General features: G+C 49.3%; 2 protein-coding genes across 2 annotated transcripts in view; one reads left to right on the top strand and one right to left on the bottom strand.

Moving 5' to 3' along the window:
* Nucleotides 1-4029: 4029 nt before the first annotated feature.
* six4a (SIX homeobox 4a) lies at nt 4030-9873 on the bottom strand. The gene is given in 4 exon segments (XM_079752185.1): nt 4030-5384; nt 6306-6354; nt 6356-7019; nt 8954-9873. Coding segments are annotated over 4 exon segments (2007 nt in total). The 5' UTR covers nt 9685-9873; the 3' UTR covers nt 4030-4821.
* Nucleotides 9874-10987: 1114 nt separating this feature from the next.
* Nucleotides 10988-18627, top strand: part of mnat1 (MNAT1 component of CDK activating kinase) — a 32166-nt gene continuing 24526 nt past the window's right edge. Inside the window, exons 1-5 of the mRNA XM_079751985.1 lie at nt 10988-11145; nt 16280-16432; nt 16934-17007; nt 17237-17340; nt 17945-18085. Coding sequence (XP_079608111.1) covers nt 11057-11145; nt 16280-16432; nt 16934-17007; nt 17237-17340; nt 17945-18085 — 561 coding nt within the window. The 5' untranslated portion in view covers nt 10988-11056. The remainder of the gene's footprint in view (nt 11146-16279; nt 16433-16933; nt 17008-17236; nt 17341-17944; nt 18086-18627) is intronic.

The raw sequence follows: 18627 nt of genomic DNA, 5'->3' as shown, positions 1-18627 counted from the left end.
CTCCCTCTGGCAAGAACGGCTCAATTATCAGAAGAGGGAGGTGGGTGGGGGTGGGGTGGGTGGGGGTAAGGGCGGAACCCACAAATGTAACTGACATTTATTTGGTGGCCGCTGCGTTCAAGAGCTCACTCTGCTCTGTGCGTCCACCGCGGAGCCGCGGTCACGCTCTGGCCTCAGAGAACCTCTGTTGATGTAAGAGAGGAGCGGGGGGGCTTCTCCTGGGCGAGGGGAGAGGGGAGCGAGGTAGTGGAGGGTCTGGCCCTCGCCCCCAAGCCCCCCCCCCCCCCCCAGCGACCCCTGGCCTCTCATTAGTGGGACGCGGAGCAGAGGAGAACGGCGCTCGGCGGCTCTGGTTACATGCGGCTTGCAGTCTGCTGCGTCGCATTAAATGTCAGCTTTGAAACCGTCTCAAAGATCAGAGGTCAGCGTTTTTAATAAGACCCGGGTTCTGGAGGGGTAAGGGTAGGAGACTGGGTGGTGGAGGTGGTGGTGGAGGTGGTGGAGGTGGTGGTAAAGGGGTGGTGGTGGTGGTGGTGGTGGTAGTGGTGGAGGTGGTGTTGGTGGTGATGGTGGAGGTGGTGGTGCTGGAGGTGGTGGTGGTGGTGGTGAAGTTGGTGGTGGTGGTGGTTGTGGTGGAGGTGGTGTTGGTGGTGGTGTTGGTGGTGGTGGAGTTGGTGGTGGTGGTGGTGGTGGTGGTGGAGGTGGTGTTGGTGGTGGTGGAGTTGGTGGTGGTGGTGGTGGTGGTGGAGGTGGAGGTGGTGGTGGTGGTGGTGGTGATGGTGGAGGTGGAGGTGGTGGTGGTGGAGGTGAAGGTGGTGGAGGTGAAGTTGGTGGAGGTGCTGGTGGTGGTGGTGGAGTTGGTGGTGGTAGTGGTGGAGGTGGTGATGGTGGAGGTGGTGGTGGTGATGGTGGAGGTGGAGGTGGTGGTGGTGGTGATGGTGGAGGTGGTGGTGGTGGAGGTGAAGGTGGTGGAGGTGGTGTTTCTCTTCTGGTTTCAACGTGGTCTGTTTGGACGCGTGGGACTAGCATCCCTGACTGACGCTGCAGTCGTCACCTGTTCTTTCTATTCAGTCATCAAGTAATATAATTAATTAACAAATGATAAATCAAATATTATAAATGCATGAATGAATCATTACAATCAAGATAATATTTAGAGCAAACTTTAACTGTTCCAGCAGAATGTGCTGCACCATAGTCCGCCTCTCCCCCCCCCGGTCCGTTCACCTGACTAGCAGGTAGAGCTCAGCCTGGTGGACTGAGCCCACACAGCCCCCCTCCCCGTGAGACCGAGGGAGCAGCAGCTCCTGTTGCAAATGGCACATTGTCCCGGACTCCAACAAAGCTGTTTTCAGCCTCTTCAATATTACAGGAGGAGTCACCTGATACCTACCAATCAGCTAATCCAATGCCCATGGCCGCGAGGTCACCTGTGCACAGGTAACCTTATCCACCCCCCCCCTGCCTCTCCCTCCCTCCCCTCCCTCCCTCTCTCCCTCCCCCTTCTCTGTGTGTGTCTCTCGGTGCCCCAACAGCGAGCTCAGACAAACAGCGTCTGTTTATTTGGGTCATCAGTTGGATCACAGTTTCCCAACCCTTCCTATCCCACGGCCGCAGGTAGAGTTTCCTCCTGGCCTGACTCACCACATGGATTTGGCAACTGAAAACAAGCAATGAAAACTAAAACCGTTTTTTTGTTTTTTAATTTTCCCCCCAATAATTCAGTTTTAGATGCATTTCTATTAGCATCATCACTTTAGCAACGGAGCAATCCGGCCCGTTTTTGTGCAGTATCCTGCTTTTATTTCAAGAAAAAGCATATAAACCAAAAACTGTAACATACATCTTAGATAAAAATATGAAGGTAAAGGATAAAACAACATCAAATTCCACATTATTACGAGGGCCGCTTTGGTTCCTCTGCGGGTCCGGCTCTCTCTCTCCAGCTAATCCCAGGTTTAGTGGCCTGCCCCTGGGGAGCCGTGTTGGGTGGATCGCCTGAATCATGGAGGATCCCCCAAGTCATTTAAACTGTTCAGCCTCGCTCTGGCCGCGGATCCAGTGTCTGTGACTGACAGCACCTCATTTTCGCCTGTTTGGAAGTATGCATGTCTGTGCCTGTGTACGTGTGTGTGTGTGTGCCCGCATGCCTATATGTTTCTGGCATGTGTATGTGTGTGTGTGTCTGTGTGTGTGTTATTGTGCATGTGTGTGGTGGGTGGTTGGGGTGTTGTTCAGCATTAGGCCGACTGGAAACGACTGGACAGGACTGAGCTCCAGACCCCCCACCCATAAGATGTCTACCTCTGGAAATCTCATTGCTGTTTATTTGAATTACGGGGGCTGAGAGGAGAGGAGGAGAGCTAATGAACTCCAGGCCTCTAGGCATGTGCAAGTGATCAGAAAACAGCACTGGGCTCGCTGGATTACTGGCTGCCAGCCGCCCTCCCATCACAGAAACATTTGGCTACATGGCCTCTTAAATGCAGGGAGGACATATGTGTATTGTGTGTCGTAAACTTTGATGCATTACAGAAATATTGAATAACCGAAACCATAAAAATATAAAGAAAGTGCCATGGGATACAGATGATAATGCACTTGTGAGAAAAAAGAATTATGTAATTTTCATATTTTTATAAATATAAACTTTTATTGCAGTATGGACATTTAGAAAAATACATTCACATCATTTCAGATAAACAAAAATTCCAAACTAAGATTTAAAAAAGGGGGAGAAATGACCAATGGTTTTCCAATATTTCCCTGTGGCTCTTTTTCTGTAAGGATTTCAAAGTAATGCTTCTCATAAACCTTAACAAACTTCTAATTAATTATGAGAAAGATCAGAGAAAATGTACGATCATGCTATCAATATTTGTCACTGAGTAGAAAATTCTACATAAGTAAATGGATTGAAGTTCATTATTTTCTTTACTCTCATTAATTTACTCATGTTCAATATTTTTTATTAGGGTTCAGATTAATTGCAATTATAATAACACCTCCTTGATTAAAATTGTTTGGGCTTTTTTATAATAAACTCATGACTGCATTCTTATCTGAGAGATAATTAATTTAAAAAGTTTGTTGAGAGTTGACTTGATATTACTGCATTAGTATAGTCCTTCAACCGACTAGGAAGAGAGCTTCCTCCCCACTCAGTAACGGGAACACAGTATGGATGAGTCAGAGCTACATATGTTGGCCATAGGGTTGAAATGTTCTCTTATGGTCATGTATTTAAGTACTTTCAGAAGCACTAGACAACTTTGACAAATGGGGTTCACATTCTCACGTCTATCCCTGGCAGCCCAGAAATGTGCCTGTGGAGAAATAGCTTGAGTCTCCAGCGCTGTGATGTCATTCCCTTTACTTCTATCCAGGTCTGATCACATTTGCATACAAATAATAATTAAAAAAAGAACAAAGGCACGAATATTTCACGACATCAGTGTGCTGTTTTTTTGTTGCAAAGGGACATATGTAGAGTCGGAGGATACAACATCCACCCACACACGTAGTTGTGTCTACTCAAACAGTGCTCACTGCTGCTCACTCTAGCGCCTTACATGTCCCTAGACACACCGCAGATTGCTTTGGGCTATTTGGAAAAATATCTTTTATGTTTTATTAACAGTTTGAGAGACACAGCAAAATGTAACATGACAGCTTTGTCAAACCTAGATAACACACTTTGAGCTGCAGGATTATAAACAATAGACGGTGAAAAGGCGATCAAATGTTGGTCTGACCTTTTGATCACATTACATTTCTTGGTCTCGCCAGTTACTCTTTGGATCTTGAAATGAGATTCAACAAGTTAAATTGCATACATTGGTTAGGGTGTTTGTTTGAGCCGCCTAGCACAATAGAGGGGCTTCTTAAAACAACATACAGTCCCAATCGGTTCAAGTGTCATCATGGTGGAGTGAACACCAATACAGAACGATGCAACAGGACATTCTTTGTTGCTGAAAGGCACATTCATGTTAGTTTATTGTTTTTATCACCGTTAACATCAACACACAATTGATTCTTTCCCAGGTGATTCCAAAAGGAACAAAAGGTTGGGTTGCCAGTCACTGGAGGGGTTAAGTAATCGAGGTGCTCACTGAGGTAAGACATTGCACAGATCAACAGCATTTTGTGCTAATGCGAGACCTATTACCGTGTGTGTGTGTGCAGCCCTTTGGTAAAGCTGTAGTGGTTTAAGCGACTATTTTCATTGAGATGCTTTCACTCTTCCCCCTTCCGAATGACCTTTATGGTTTGACCCGCGTGACGCATTTAGTTTGGAGCCACATCCCGGTCACATGACTTGGGGCGCTCCAACACCTGCTCCGGCACATCATGTCCCCTCAACAGGAAGGAGCAGGTGTTGTCTATAAAAATGCACATTTAAAACGAGGCTCAACTTCACGGCGCGAGTAACAGTTGTAACGTTGTGTTTTATGGCTAGAGCTTGAAAAACAATCTAGAGACGAGATAGGAGGCGACACATGCAGGGCTCACAGTGTGAACCAAATGTGCTCGTGTGTACGCAGCGCATCGGAAGAGTCCAAGGAACACGATGCCTGCAAATAATTTAACATTTCAAGGAAATGAATGGTAAAAAAAAACCCACACAAACACGCACACACACACACACACACACACGCACACGCACACGCACACGCACACGCACACGCACACGCACACGCACACACACACACACACACACACACACACACAGACACAAAAGTAAAAAGATTCACAATTTCACGGACGGGGCTGGGGGCAGTGGACGGGAGTGCTTTGCAGAGAGGCTGCCCTCCGCCCCTAAAGGTCGGCCATGTCCTCGTCCATCTGCACTGTCTGTAGCTTGGCCAGCTCCTTCCCCTCCACCGCCTCCATCTCCCCGCACATGGCCCGCACCATGTCGCTCACCCCGCGCACGCCCTCCCCCTTGCCCTCCGACAGGCTCATGTAGCCGCTGTTCATGGTGGAGGCCAGCAGGTGGGCGGCGCTCGACGGGTACTCTGAGTGGGGCTGCAGGTGGTGCCCGTTGGGGTCCGTCTGGGCCATGAGGGGGGTGCTGACCGTGAGGGTGGTGTACACCTCCGGCTCGGGGCTGGACGAGCTGACGTTCTGCCGCGGCCGGGGGCCCTCCCCGTGGCCGGGGGCGTAGCTGATCTGCCCGTCGGGGTCCAGGTGGAGGCCGTGGTGGTAGGAGGCGTAGACCCCGCCCCCGCCCTCCTGGGGCTCCTTCTTGATGGGGGCGTGGCTGCCGCCGCCCAGGCTGTAGAGCACGGTGCTGTGGTGCAGCGGGGCCATGCTCAGCTTGTCCTGCTGCTGGAAGGAGTCCTCGGAGGAGGAGCTGACGTTGTTCAGCGGCATGTTACCTGGAGGGGGGTGGGTGGGGGGTGGGGGGGGCAGGGACACCATCAGTCGTGGCACACCTAGTATAGCGCGATAATAACACGTCTCACTTGGATCAGGAGTCTCTTCCGCTGATGCTCGATGACGCACCTTCTCTGTGAGTAAGTCTAACGAGCAGCAAGACCCGTTCATGGCTGCTGTGTGTCTCACACACTTAGCGGTATTGGGGTTTGACCTTGCGGAACCCTGAACGCTTGTGGAGGGGGGGGGGGGGGGGGGGGGGGGGGGGGGGGGGGGGGGGGGGGGTGGCTATGGTTAAAGCCCGCCAAGGAACAACATAAAGGTTTATTTTCCCTAAATCTTCCTGATTATTTATCGGTGTGTACGCTCTCTGCTTCATGTCAGAGTAAGTGCTGTAGGTCTGCTGCCCTGAGTGCCTCTCTTGGCCGGCTGATTGTATGAAACACATTCCCCTCCGCCAGGTCTGGAAATCAAGAGTGTAATGATGATGAGTGATGCTGACTGGAGATCCTGGATTCTATTCCTCTCCCGGGGCTTAGAAGGGACCACCGTTGTGGTCGATTGTGTATGTGTTTGTGTCCGCATGGGAATTTGTGTGTGTGTGTGTGTGTGTGTGTGTGTGTGTGTGTGTGTGTGTGTGTCTGTCCATGTGTTTTATATGCAGTAACTTGGGCTCAGGCCCAAACACAAACCAGCCAAGACCAAATCAGCTCTGAGCTATCGGCTGACTGTTGTGTTTGCAACATTAAACGGAAACTCTGTACGAAGGCTGTTCTGGGCCTGGCGTTAGCTCCGTCCCCGGGCTTAAAGTGTGTATAAAATATGCATAAACAAAGTGGGACTTTTGATCCATCAGTGGGAGACCGGTGGGTGGATGCCACTGAGCTGTACCCACGCGTCGGCCATGTTGCCTGGAAACCCACCTTGTGCTATGGAGGAGGAGGAGGAGGCTGAGGGGAGCTGCAGGGGGGGGGAGACCCACGTCCCGGTCCAGCAGCGTGGCTCCGTCCCCGTCCGACCCGGCACCGGGCCCCCCCACCAGGCCGTAGCCCCCCATGTGGAGCCCGCCCGACGAGGAGCTGAAGGTCAGCACGGAGGCGCCCCCGTTCTGGACCCCCCCCATGCCGTGGACCCCCTCCAGCTTCACGTCCCCCCCGCTGCCGCAGCCCGCGGAGTAGGGGCTGTACTGCAGGTTTGAGTCCTCGGGGGACCCTCCCAGCCCCTTGTCCTGTCCCTGTTGCCCCATCTGCATGTCCATCCCGGGGCAGCCCAGCAGCACCCCTCCATTTGGCCGCAGCGGGCTGAAGGCCAGCGGCTGCAGGCCCAGGTTCAGCCCGTTGAACAGGATGTTCCCCGGGCCGTGGAGGTACGGCGAGCCGCTGGTGTGGAAGGCGCCGCCGCTCCCGCTCCCGCCCCCCAGGCCCCCGTTGTAGAGCCCGCCGCTGCCCGAGTGGGGGGGCATCTTGATGTCCCCGATCTGCTGGATGACCACGCCGCCGCCGTCCAGGGACCCCCCGTGGAGGGGGGCGTTGCCGTGGGTGATGGTCCCGTCAGAGGAGTTGGAGAGGGGACGGGGGGAGAGCTCCTCCTGGCCTTTGCTGGACTCGTCCTCCGTGCTGTGGTTCCCATCCGACTCACTGAAACATGGCGGACAGATGGAGGGAGAGCCGCTCAAAACAACGCTCTGAGGAGACTCTGAGAAGCCTCTAGCACGGTGTGTTTACATTAGCATTTGGGGCGTCAACCAGACAATTTCATCCAAAGTGACTTACAATCAGTAGGTTTGTCAAAAGAAAAGGGTGCTGACGATGAGATATTACTCTGTTTATAAAGAATATACGCATTGCACATGTCCCATCGTCGTCCAACAGGCTGAGCAGTTAGAAGAAGATCAGGGAACCGTGATGCAGGTCTGAAGCACCTCAGGGTTGTAGGCTTGTCAACAAATTCAGGCCACAAACCAACCAGCATTTCAATGCAACCCACCTAAACATTAAAGTGAGGCGACAGGCTGCTAAAATCCAATGCTGTTTATAATTAATATAATTACACATATTATCTTTCTCCCTGTGCTACTTGTCTTCAAATTGATATTTGTTCCTTTTTATTTACGTTTTTCCAGTAGAGAAGAAATCCAATGATATCAGATGATTACCTGATGTTAATTTGGCATTTAGAAATAAAACAAGTAAATTAGGCTTCAAAGCAGAAGCTCTCCATTAAACCATATTTCTTTTTTTTTCACATACCCGGAAAAGGAGTTTCCAGGGAGAGGAGAGTTTTACACCATTTAAGCAGACATAGACGTATAGTACTGTTTCGACCGTGAAAGCCCTCCCATCTGGACACAAATAACACGGAGTGCCTCGGCCGCCACTTGGAAGCCATTTGGCGCACTAAATTCCGGCGTGACAAATGCCAGCAGAGAACAAATGGCCCGAGAAATATGTAGGCCGTTCTTCTTTCTTTTCTTGTTTTTTTTTCTCCCATTACTTGCTTGAATTACTCATTACTTATTTAACTTTTCTCCTAGGAAGAAGTTTATGCCATTGATGGGTTTAAAAAATATCACAATTTTCTCAGAGTGATTCAAGCTGATTTCCCCCACTTCTGAATGAAGAGACACGAAGAGCAGAAGAGTAAACACTTATAGAGTAGACCTTATATTAAGGATTGATTGTCTTTTCAGAAGAAGATCATATATAAAAAATGTAGGCAACGAAAGAAAGAAGAAAGAGTATACCCATTTGGAATGATAATAAAATAAACGAACACTTAGCAAGCTGGGGGAGAGAAGGGTATACGGAAGAGGGACAGCGGGGGGGGGCGTGTTTGTGTGTGGGGAGAGAAAAAGAGCGAGAGAGAGAGAGAGAGAGAGAGAGAGAGAGAGAGAGAGAGAGAGAGAGAGAGAGAGAGAGAGAGAGAGAGAGGTCACCTCCGCTGGGTGCGGGCGAGCCAGGGTACGAGAGAAGAAAACATTAAAGAGCGTGTATGTCTTTCTACTATCTTTGAAATGGATGAAAGGGAACGCTCAGGGTGAATCTTTAAAACCCTTTTTGGAAAACAAAGTAATAATAAATGATTTATGCGGTAGAGACTCTTAGGCCCACACACACTAACACACTCATAATCAATACGGTTCGTCTGGAATATGTTGGGCTCCATATTTCTTGTCATATGTTTGATTCGGGTCTTGAATCCTAATTCAACATTACATTTAAAATATGCCCCTGGAAAGCTTTAGTTTAGGCTGACCTGTACAGTTCCCATGCTCTAAAGGCGAACACACTTGAAACCTGATCTGAATGGCCACCGCTTCATATTTCAAAACATTATAAGCATGCGGCAAACGCAATACGCTTTACGCATTAGTTTAATCCTCTAAGTTAATGATTGGGGCTGTCAGGCTGCGTTAAGGTCAACTTGAAACAGCGTTCATTTGTGTGACTGCAAACTATCGAGATTCCTCCTGCCTCTATTTCAATATCAATGTTGGTGCTGTTCAACATTAGGATTACTTTTGGTTGTGTTTACGCACAAGAAAAAACAGCGCGTATTGAACGTGTATTACCTCTTGGACTGCGCCTCGGACGGGTTCCTGTCCCGCTGCCGCCGGTTCTTGAACCAGTTGCTGACCTGAGTCAAGGAGAGTCCCGTGATTTTGGCCAGGTTCCTCTTCTCCGCGGGAGATGGGTACCGGTTGTGCTTGTACAGATCCTTCAGTGCGTTCCGGGACCTCTCCTTGAAACAATACACGGTCTCCTCCCCGTCCCAGATAGTCCGAGGCAGAGGGTACTTCCTCCGGAGACGGTACTTGTCCACGGCGCCCAGGGGTCTCCCGCGCGCCTTCTCCGCCTCGGTGTAGCGCGCCTTGTACCACAGGTCCTGCAGCGCCGAGTGGTTGGAGGGGCTGAAGCTGTGGTTCTCCAGGATGCTGTACAGCTCCTGGTAGCGGGCCTGGTGGAACGCCACCAGGGCCTGCGCCTTCAGTATGCTCTCGTTGCCGCGTAACAGGTCACTCTGCGGTAAGGACCATAGAAACCTGGCCAGCCGGTCCACATTGCCTCCCTGTTGCAACGCCTCGCACACGCACGCCACTTGCTCCGGGGAAAAGGCCAGCGAGGAGGAGGCGCTCACCAGTAGATCCCCGTGGACCGTGTCTGGGTGCGAAGTTGCGCTTCGCTCCATAGACAACTCCGCGGTGTCCAGAGCGAGCAGCTTGATGCACTCTCCTTTGTCCGACTTTACATTTTCCTTCTTGATGTCATTCGCTGTTGTGACTTCTCTGAGAGAAGAAGACATTTTTCAAGCCTTCCCGGTAAGTCACTCCTCCCTGGTTTCGCCAAGCCTTCCTCTGGCCGATCAAGTTACCTTCTCGCCATGCGAACGCGATCGAATGTCTGACAGCGGCTGTAAGAGGATCGCTCGCCCCTCTCGGTTCCAACGTGACTTTTACTCTGCGGGACTGAAGCGAGGAGACACCGGGGTCTGGCTGCAGGAGAGCCACGCCATTGGCCGCAGCGCACTCCGCGAGGGAGGAGCGAGCGTGAATCCAGAGTCCAATATTTGGTTTCCAGCTGTCAATCATGTATCTCGCCGTGTTTGAGTGGCTCACCTGTGCAAGGTGAACGCGTTTCCCACCACGGACGCTGATGGATCTGATTGGTCCAAATTATGAGAGGCTGCGACTCATCACGGTTCCACTTATGGGTTTTTTCATGTTCATTATTTTAAAATGATGAATGAGATATTAGGAAATGTGGAATGCATCACATGGCCTTATATTTCAAAAATCCATTAGGTTGAGCTGCAAATATCACCGACAGACTATACCGATTACTATTTTATCATCTTATTTTATAGTTAAGAAAGAATCAATCAACGTCCTAAATGAAGTCCATTAAATAACTATTACAAAAATATTTTTAACTATGCCTTAAAACAACAAAAACAACAAAGGCACATTTCTAATTTTAGATGCAGAAGATCAAGTTGTCTTCCTAAGAAACATGTCAATAATAAAGTTTACTAAAAAAGATTTATAATAGGGCTTCATTGGGACTAAATTCAATTCAGATGATTATCTTATGAGACAAGAGTTATAGCAGTCAGCCTTCCGGACTCTCTCATGTTTATTATTATGTTGTAATTGGTTGAAATAATAAAAATTGTATTTCTACAAAATATATGTTTTACTCATGAAATTAAGGTCAATTTAATTATACACAAATTAATAAACTAATTATCCTTTTTTTATGTGAGGTCTGGCTTATTTTTATAATTCATATGATATGATGGCATCCTTTCTGTGTAATTAACAGACCTATTGCTTCTTCTACACGTTGTGCTTCCTGGCAGCTCATAAATTTCGAGTAGGAACCATCATCCTTTCGGCCGTTATTCTTCAATCTCCTTAAATGTTAACCTTATGAATTAATCATCAGCAGACTGCTCATCGTTTCCAGCTGACTCACTGAGACCCGGTGAGCGGTTCTGCTCTCCGCTCCTCAGTGGCGCTGCTGGGAGGAACTCATCCACTAGGAACCCTTCTTATGAGTCATCGTTTCCCCCGCCCTGCTTTGTGTGTAACACGGTGTGACGCCGCTCGTAACAGCATAACAAACCGCTTCTTCTTGTCACATTCAACCGTACATTTTTAATCAAAGTTAAGGAGATGGACGACCAGGGCTGTCCGCGGTGTAAGACCACCAAGTACAGGAACCCGTCGCTGAAGCTAATGGTGAACGTCTGCGGCCACACGCTGTGAGTACAGCCTGTCAGCTTTACATCATCTCCCCATCACCTCAAAGTTTCAGCTCATCTCCACCCATCTTTTAAAAGCGGTTCTTAGTTCAGTGCTGTGCCACATGAATGGTGGAGCAGACGTGGCTCAGAGTTGCAATATCAGCCCGATGCATTGAGCGTTTAAACTAATATCATTTAGAGAAGACGATCAACCAGGTTGATGGAAGCCACGTTCTGCTAACTTTGCACATGCATTTATACATTTAGACATTTTATCGTGCTCAGCCTGTGTGAGATTGTGCTGTCAATGTTCATTTAAATCTTGTCATGATTGCCACTCTTAGTTTAATCCGGACGATTTTTGGATAAACAGTTGATGTGCACAATTGCTGTTCCTGTTGTACATCTCAATAAAGCCTAGCTTCCAAGTAAACTGATTTTGTTACCTAATGTATTTCCAAACGGAGGCAGTTCTGATAATTTGGAGGCAATGTGTCAACATGACAGTCTATTTGGGTTGTTGTTTTCTCAATACAAGGTCAATTCAAACCCCAAATGCATGGAGAGAGCCGGTTTACAATGTTTAACCTCGTCCCCTAACCGCCGATGTAAAACCTGGCCAGTGAAATGAAAGGACTTCATGTTTGCATGCAGCCGAGGTGCGGACAAAATGTGTTTGACCCTGTCTGTTATTGACGCCAGGAAGCGGCTCTGCTGCGTCATCAGGTCAGCGCGTAATGCTCTGCCTGGATGCATGCACAGAAAATTAAAAGGATTTTTTTGCGATGAAGCAATTTACAGTAAGGTCACCTTGTTTGTCTCCAGTTATCTACGGACGAGTGTTGACTAGACATACTTGTAAACAGCAATTTTGTCAATGTTATAACTGGCATGCCAGGAAACATTTTGTATTGTTTATTTTATGTTATCTGCCTGGATTTGTGGCAGCCCATTAATTCAAGCACCAAGGCATTGATTTCCTATTGGGTAGAATCTCTGAGGAACAAGAAGTAGAAATCCTACCCTGTCTGTTTACCATCGTTAGCCTCTACGTGTCCGTTAGCCCACTGTTCCCGGTGTCTAGCTGACCACACACACACACACACACACACACACACACACATATATATATATATATATATATATATATATATATATATATATATATATATATATATATATATATACACACACACACACACACCGCTTTGTGCAGTGTGCTGCATTATGTAGCTGCAGCTCTACCCAGATCTAAATTTAAATCCCACCACAGTGCATTTTATATCCCCTGTCACTGGGGATATATATGCACTCCCTGTTATTTATTACCTAAAACACAATGACGTGGCGTCCTGTGGTATTTGACACACACACACACACACACACACACACACACACACACACACACACACACACACACACACACACACACACACACACACACACACACACACCACACCTCTGATGCTGAAGGAGGCGCTGGACATTTAGAGGTGTGTTCAAGGTACACACCCCTTCCCAGGGTTTGTTTCCGGGTTGTCAGCTTGCTTTACCCGTTACCCTTTTGGGTGTCAATGTGGCAACGAATTGCGCACAACAAGTGTTGGGTGTTTTATTAATGTTCAATGTCCTCCAAACAGATGTCGCAGTCATTGGGATGAATGAACAACGTTCAACGCCATGGCAACCACCGTAAACAAGATGCCCTCTGTTGTGTAACGGTAGACAGACGACAGTCAGAATTGCTGCACTAAGATAGACCCACACTGCCATGTTGGACACTGTTGAATAGTATGAACTAATCTGTTCAATCACTTGCATATTGATTTCACGTATAATGAATTATCTTGTTGCTAGGTTCCTTCCATTTCTCAAGTAGCTCGACATCTTGAACCTTTCAAATGTACTCTTTGACCGACGCCGGGACAGAAGATTTGATGTAGCATTGGATGAGTGAGACTTGGCCCAGATGAACGATTGACATGTGTCTATTATCTGACACCTGCTTCTCTGGGACAGAGTGTATAATCAGAAAAAACATACAAATATTTATATTTCTTTAGATTGTACAAGTACACCAAAACCCTAGAATAATTTATTAATCAACCACATGCGTCCAGCCAACAGCAAGTGCCCCTTTACCTTTGGTTTGGCAGACTTGTATTGTGTCCTATTCTAATCGTGCTCTAATAGCTTTCTTTGGACAATACAGCCTTCACCCTACTGATGGGTTGAGCGATCACAGGCAGATTGGAGTGTAAGCGAGGTACCTCAGTCTGCATACACTGTTGTCTGAGGCTTCACACCGCCATGGTGTTGTTTTAGGAAACCTATTTATAATAGTTAGACTAGTTAGACTAATGTTTCATTTGAAAGTTATCAAAAGGATGGGTAAATTAACTTCAGCAACAGGTGACTCATGTTGACCTGTGTTTTCATTCATAAAAGTCTTTCTAACTGAAGGCCTGTCACTCAACAGACTTTGCACACTTTTGTTTGTTAACAAAAGTTTAACACCATAACCCTTTCCCTAACCTGTTGCTGCATGGACTTCAAGGAATCCATTGAACCCTCTACACAATGAAACCGCTCACGTTAGCTGCCTAACCATGTTAATATGGTTCCTGAAGTCTTCCTTGTTTTCTATCTTGGGAGGCGGGGGGAGGATGAAGGCCCCTGCATGAGAGTGGTGTTGGTGGTGGTGGGGGTGTTTGCTGAGCCAGGCCCTGTTTATCCTCCTCTCCTCGTGCCACCTCCCCCTTTCCCCCTCCCTCCCCCCGACCCGCTGACAGCTGCAGATGGGAGAGATATGAGCCTGGGGGTTAGCGGGACAGGTGAGGGAGAGGGAAGGGTTGGAGAGGAGACGCGCTTGCTACGCCACTAAAGTCCCAACAGACAACCACCCACGCACACACATTCACACACACACACATATGCCCTGCTAACAGGCTCATGTGTAATCGTGTTTTCTCATGTGAATAATAATAATATGGGCCCTTCATATAAAACAGCCAAATTGCTTTGAGTGTTCTTATTAGTATTAATCATACACGTCAATTAATTTGTTATTCCTTGTTGTGTGTGTGTGAGACTGAATTAGGGAAACACAACTCGGTCTCTGCACAGATGAAAGATGGGGTCCATTCCAATAGCCTCCTCCCTCTAAGCCTTTAAGGGTTCACCTCTGTGCTCTAGAGTTACACAGGATTTCCCCTATGGAGGGTTCTGTTGTGTGGTCCATTTATAGGGCAGGGGGCAAGCTACGCCCCGCTCGTGGTCCTGTGTTGATGAATGGCCTCTTTGTAGGCCTGTGGAAACGAGCTGAGTCCTCCCATCCACCTCCATATGGCGAGGCCCACACATCTCCCGTAGCCTGGGGACACGGTGAACATCTGCCCCTGCTTGGGTGCACTTGTACTGGGGCTCCTTCTGCTTCCAGCTACCAACTGGACAGCACAGATGGGCTCTTTTTTCTTCCTTTTTCTTGCGATGGAATACAGTTTCCATTATTATTTTTTTTTTTTTCTTGGAAACTATGCCTGTGTAACCCTGCCAGTATGCTATTGCTCAATTCTCATTCGTGGCTCTCTTGGTTTATTTGACCCATATCTGGGAAGCTAAGCAACCAGAGCCCCACGGTTCTGCAGTTCCTCCAGAAACGTCTCTACTGTTCTGAAGCAGGCTGAGGCAGTCAGATGACACACCGACCTCTCTGAAGCCTCTTGGACAAAATAATGGGTCAGGGGGTTGGGGGTTTACATAGAACCAGGTAAATGGTCCATAAACCATCCTACTGGTAGTGTACAGAGAAAAACCCCTACCCACCTCCTTCAACACACACACACACACATACACACTCACAAAAAGACACACACACACACTCATAAAAAGACACAAACACATTCACTCACTCACTCTCTCTCACAAAAAGACACACACACACACACTCTCACATAAAGACACACACACACTCACAAAAAGACACACACTCTCACAAAAAGACACACACTCTCACAAAAAGACACACACACACACACAAAAAGACACACGCATACACTCAAAAAAGGCTGACACAAACACACTCACAAAAAGACACACACTCTCACAAAAAGACACACACAAATGTCTACTGGTGCGGGGAACATCACCACGGTGGTAAAGGGGGCAGATAGTGATACCAAGCCTCCACATGTTTTGAGTTGTGGTTGGGGAACAGGAAGCCCAGCGAAGGTAAATTCCTGTGGAATCAAACTCCACTGAGACTTAATTAAACGAGCGGACTGAGCAAACGTTTATTCAGCCCCTCCGCCCCACAGCCCCGTTACTGAGGGGGGGGCGGGGATTTAGGAGGACCCCTGCCTCATTGTCCTCTGCAGCCACGCCGGGTGACTGATGGGTAAACCCCTACCTGCTTACAGGTGTGATTGATGGGTTCCTCTGCATGAGCCCTCAGGTGGGTCTTCTGGTTGCCATGGCGGTGCTATCCCATAATGATGGAGCGTCTGGGTTGAACACGGCTTGGAGCGTTCCACAGGTTCGACTGAAGTACCGGCTTAGCCCATTTTAATCCCGTGAAGATGAATGAATCCCTTATAGATGTATACAACATATAGGTAGAACTTATAGAAGTATGCATATTTACTTACCGTGCTGGTAAAGTTAATGGACAGACATTCATCACACTATATCAATATTTATTATGTCTGCAGATGCAGCTCTCGCATGCATTGGAGCTTTATGGTTTGATCTATTATAATGTAGTCGCTATTGGCCTGAACCGGCATCCCAGTCAGGAGCTGTGAGCTGGGACCAGCGTCCCAGTAGGAGCTGGGGGCTGGGACCAGCATCCCAGTCAGGAGCTGTGAGCTGGGACCAGCGTCCCAGTAGGAGCTGGGGGTTGGGACCAGCATCCCAGTCAGGAGCTGGGAGCTGGGACCAGCGTCCCAGTAGGACCTGGAGGCTGGGAGTGGTGTCCCAGTGAGGAGCTGCTACACCCAGCAGAGCTTCTGACAGTCAGGTGTGCAGACCAGGGGTCACCTGCTAAAAGCCACCTCAACACTCTGCTGCCTCTCTCTCTGTTTGATGCCCGTCGGCCCCCCACCCCCACACCCACCACACGCCCCCACCGACCGCCTTGTCCCTGCTGTTTCAGATGTGAGAACTGCGTGGACATGCTGTTTGTGCGCGGCTCGGGGAACTGCGTGCAGTGCGACACGCCCCTCAGGAAGAGCAACTTCCGCGTGCAGCTCTTCGAAGACCCCGCCGTGGACAAGGAGGTGGAGATCCGCAAGAGGCTGCTGAAGACGTGAGTGAGAGGGGGAGGGAGGGGAGGAGGGGGAGGGATGGGTGGGAGAGAGGAAATAAGTGAGAGAGATGTGGTGTGAAGGAAGGAGGGAGGGAGAGGCAGGGAGGCAGGCCATGCCTCTGTGTGTTTATGTGTTCACATGCCCACTCCCTCTTTTTAAGCCTCCTTTGTTTTTCTCATTACAATGTTTGTTTTGTAGACAGTGAGCCTCCCCAGGGGGTGGGGGCGGGGCTAAGTGGGACTCTCTCTCTCTCTCTCTCTCTCTCTCTCTCTCTCTCTCTCTCTCTCTCTCTCTCTCTCTCTCTCTCTCGTGTTCTTTAATAGCCTTGTAATTGACATCTAATGTGCATCTATTAGGCGATATAGAGACCAAGCAGTTTAGCCTAATGGAGTTTGGAATTTTCTACATAGACTTGCTCTTAGGATTATTTTTGTATCATGGTTATGATCATTTTTAGTCTCTCTTGCTCTCCCTCTTTCTCTCTCTCTCTCTCTCTGTAGGTTCAATAAGAGAGACTTTGACTTCCCCAGTCTGGCAGCGTATAATGACTACCTGGAGAAGATAGAGGAAATAGGTAAGGTCAAAGCATGGATGCAAGCCTCTTGCCAGGTTTGCATGGGCTGGGACTCACCACCAGACTGAGGCCCAGGAACCTGTGACTGGGCTTCAGTCCTGGGCCTACTCGGGTCAGGTACCCAGCGTGGACCCAGGTATGACCTCTGCCTATGCCCACAGTCATACCTGAAGCATCATGTAAACCACCACGTTCCCCAGTAAGGCTGCAGTATTTCTTGTTGACCCAGTGTACAACCAGACCAACAACGTGGAGGTGGAGGGCACCAAGCAGATCATCGAGCAGTACCAGAGGGAGAACCGCGACGTCATCCAGAGGAACAAAGTCAAGCTGGTACGCCCCTATGGTGAACACCAACCTTCAGCCATAGGATATGAGTCAGTCCATCAAAGCCTTCTAGAAGGCCTCTTAGTGTTAGATAACATCACCTCCATCATACCCTGAATGTTTTGAGGCTTGGTGCCAGCGTTAGAGCTCTGGGTTAGGAGCTGTGAGCACACCTGTGGAAGCCTTCTGAGGCTGTTTGAGACCCGCTCCCCTGTGGCCAAGGTCTGACAACTCCTCAGCGAGCTCGATTTGAACGTGGCGGCATCTCCTGCCCGCCTCTCCCTCTCCTCTCCCTCTCCTCTCCCTGTCCTCCCCCTCTCCTCTCCCTCTCCTCTCCCTGTCCTCCCCCTCTCCTCCCCCTCTCCTCTCCCTATCCCTCTCCTCTCCCTCTCCTCTCCCTCTCCTCTCCCTGTCCTCCCCCTCTCCTCTCCCTCTCCTCCCCCTCTCCTCCCCCTCTCCTCCCCCTCTCCTCTCCCTCTCCTCTCCCTCTCCTCCCCCTCTCCTCTCCCTCTCCTCCCCCTCTTCTCTCCCTCTCCTCTCCCTCTCCTCTCCCTCTCCTCCCCCTCTCCTCTCCCTCTCCTCCCCCTGTCCACCCCCTCTCCATCCCCAGACGCGGGAGCAGGAGGAGCTGGAGGAGATGCTCCTGTTGGAGCAGCAGGGCACGGAGCAGCGCCGGCTGGACCTCCTGCAGGAGGAGCAGAGGCAGCTGCAGGCCAAACGGAAGAACAAGCAGGCGCTGCTGGACGAGCTGGTGAGTGGACAGCCGCCATGGGATGACACATAGTGATGATCTGTGGTGACGTTGGTGGTGTTGTGTTGTGGTGTTGTTTAGTGGTGGTGTTGTATGGTGATGTTTTCTTGTGACGTTATATTGTGTATTTGTGTTGTGCGGTGGTGTCTTGATGTTTTCGTGGTGTTTTCAAAGTCAAAAGTGTTTTATTGGTCAAATGTATAGTGCAACACAGGGTCATAGGACAAGGCACTGTGACAACTGCTTAGTAAAGCAACGTGGTTACGCGTCACGATGTTGTGTGGCGATGTCGTCCCAGTGTGTCGTGGTGTTGTCATGGTTACGCGTGGTGATGCTACTCCCTGGGCCTGCGGAGCGGGGAGCAGGCTGCATTGAGCACCAGCAGGGCGTGTAATAGATATAAACACAGTGCCATAGGGCTGAGGTTCATTAAGAGCTTATTAGCAGTCATTGTACCGGGCGGGGGGGTGGGCGGGAGGGGGGGTAGTCCTGGGTCTGCATTGTCCTGGTTGTGTGATCCCAAAGGCCCCCGGCCCCATTGT

Source organism: Pollachius pollachius (genome assembly GCF_949987615.1).
Source record: "Pollachius pollachius genome assembly, chromosome: 15".
Taxonomy (NCBI): domain Eukaryota; kingdom Metazoa; phylum Chordata; class Actinopteri; order Gadiformes; family Gadidae; genus Pollachius; species Pollachius pollachius.
This window is presented reverse-complemented; position numbering and strand designations above follow the sequence as displayed.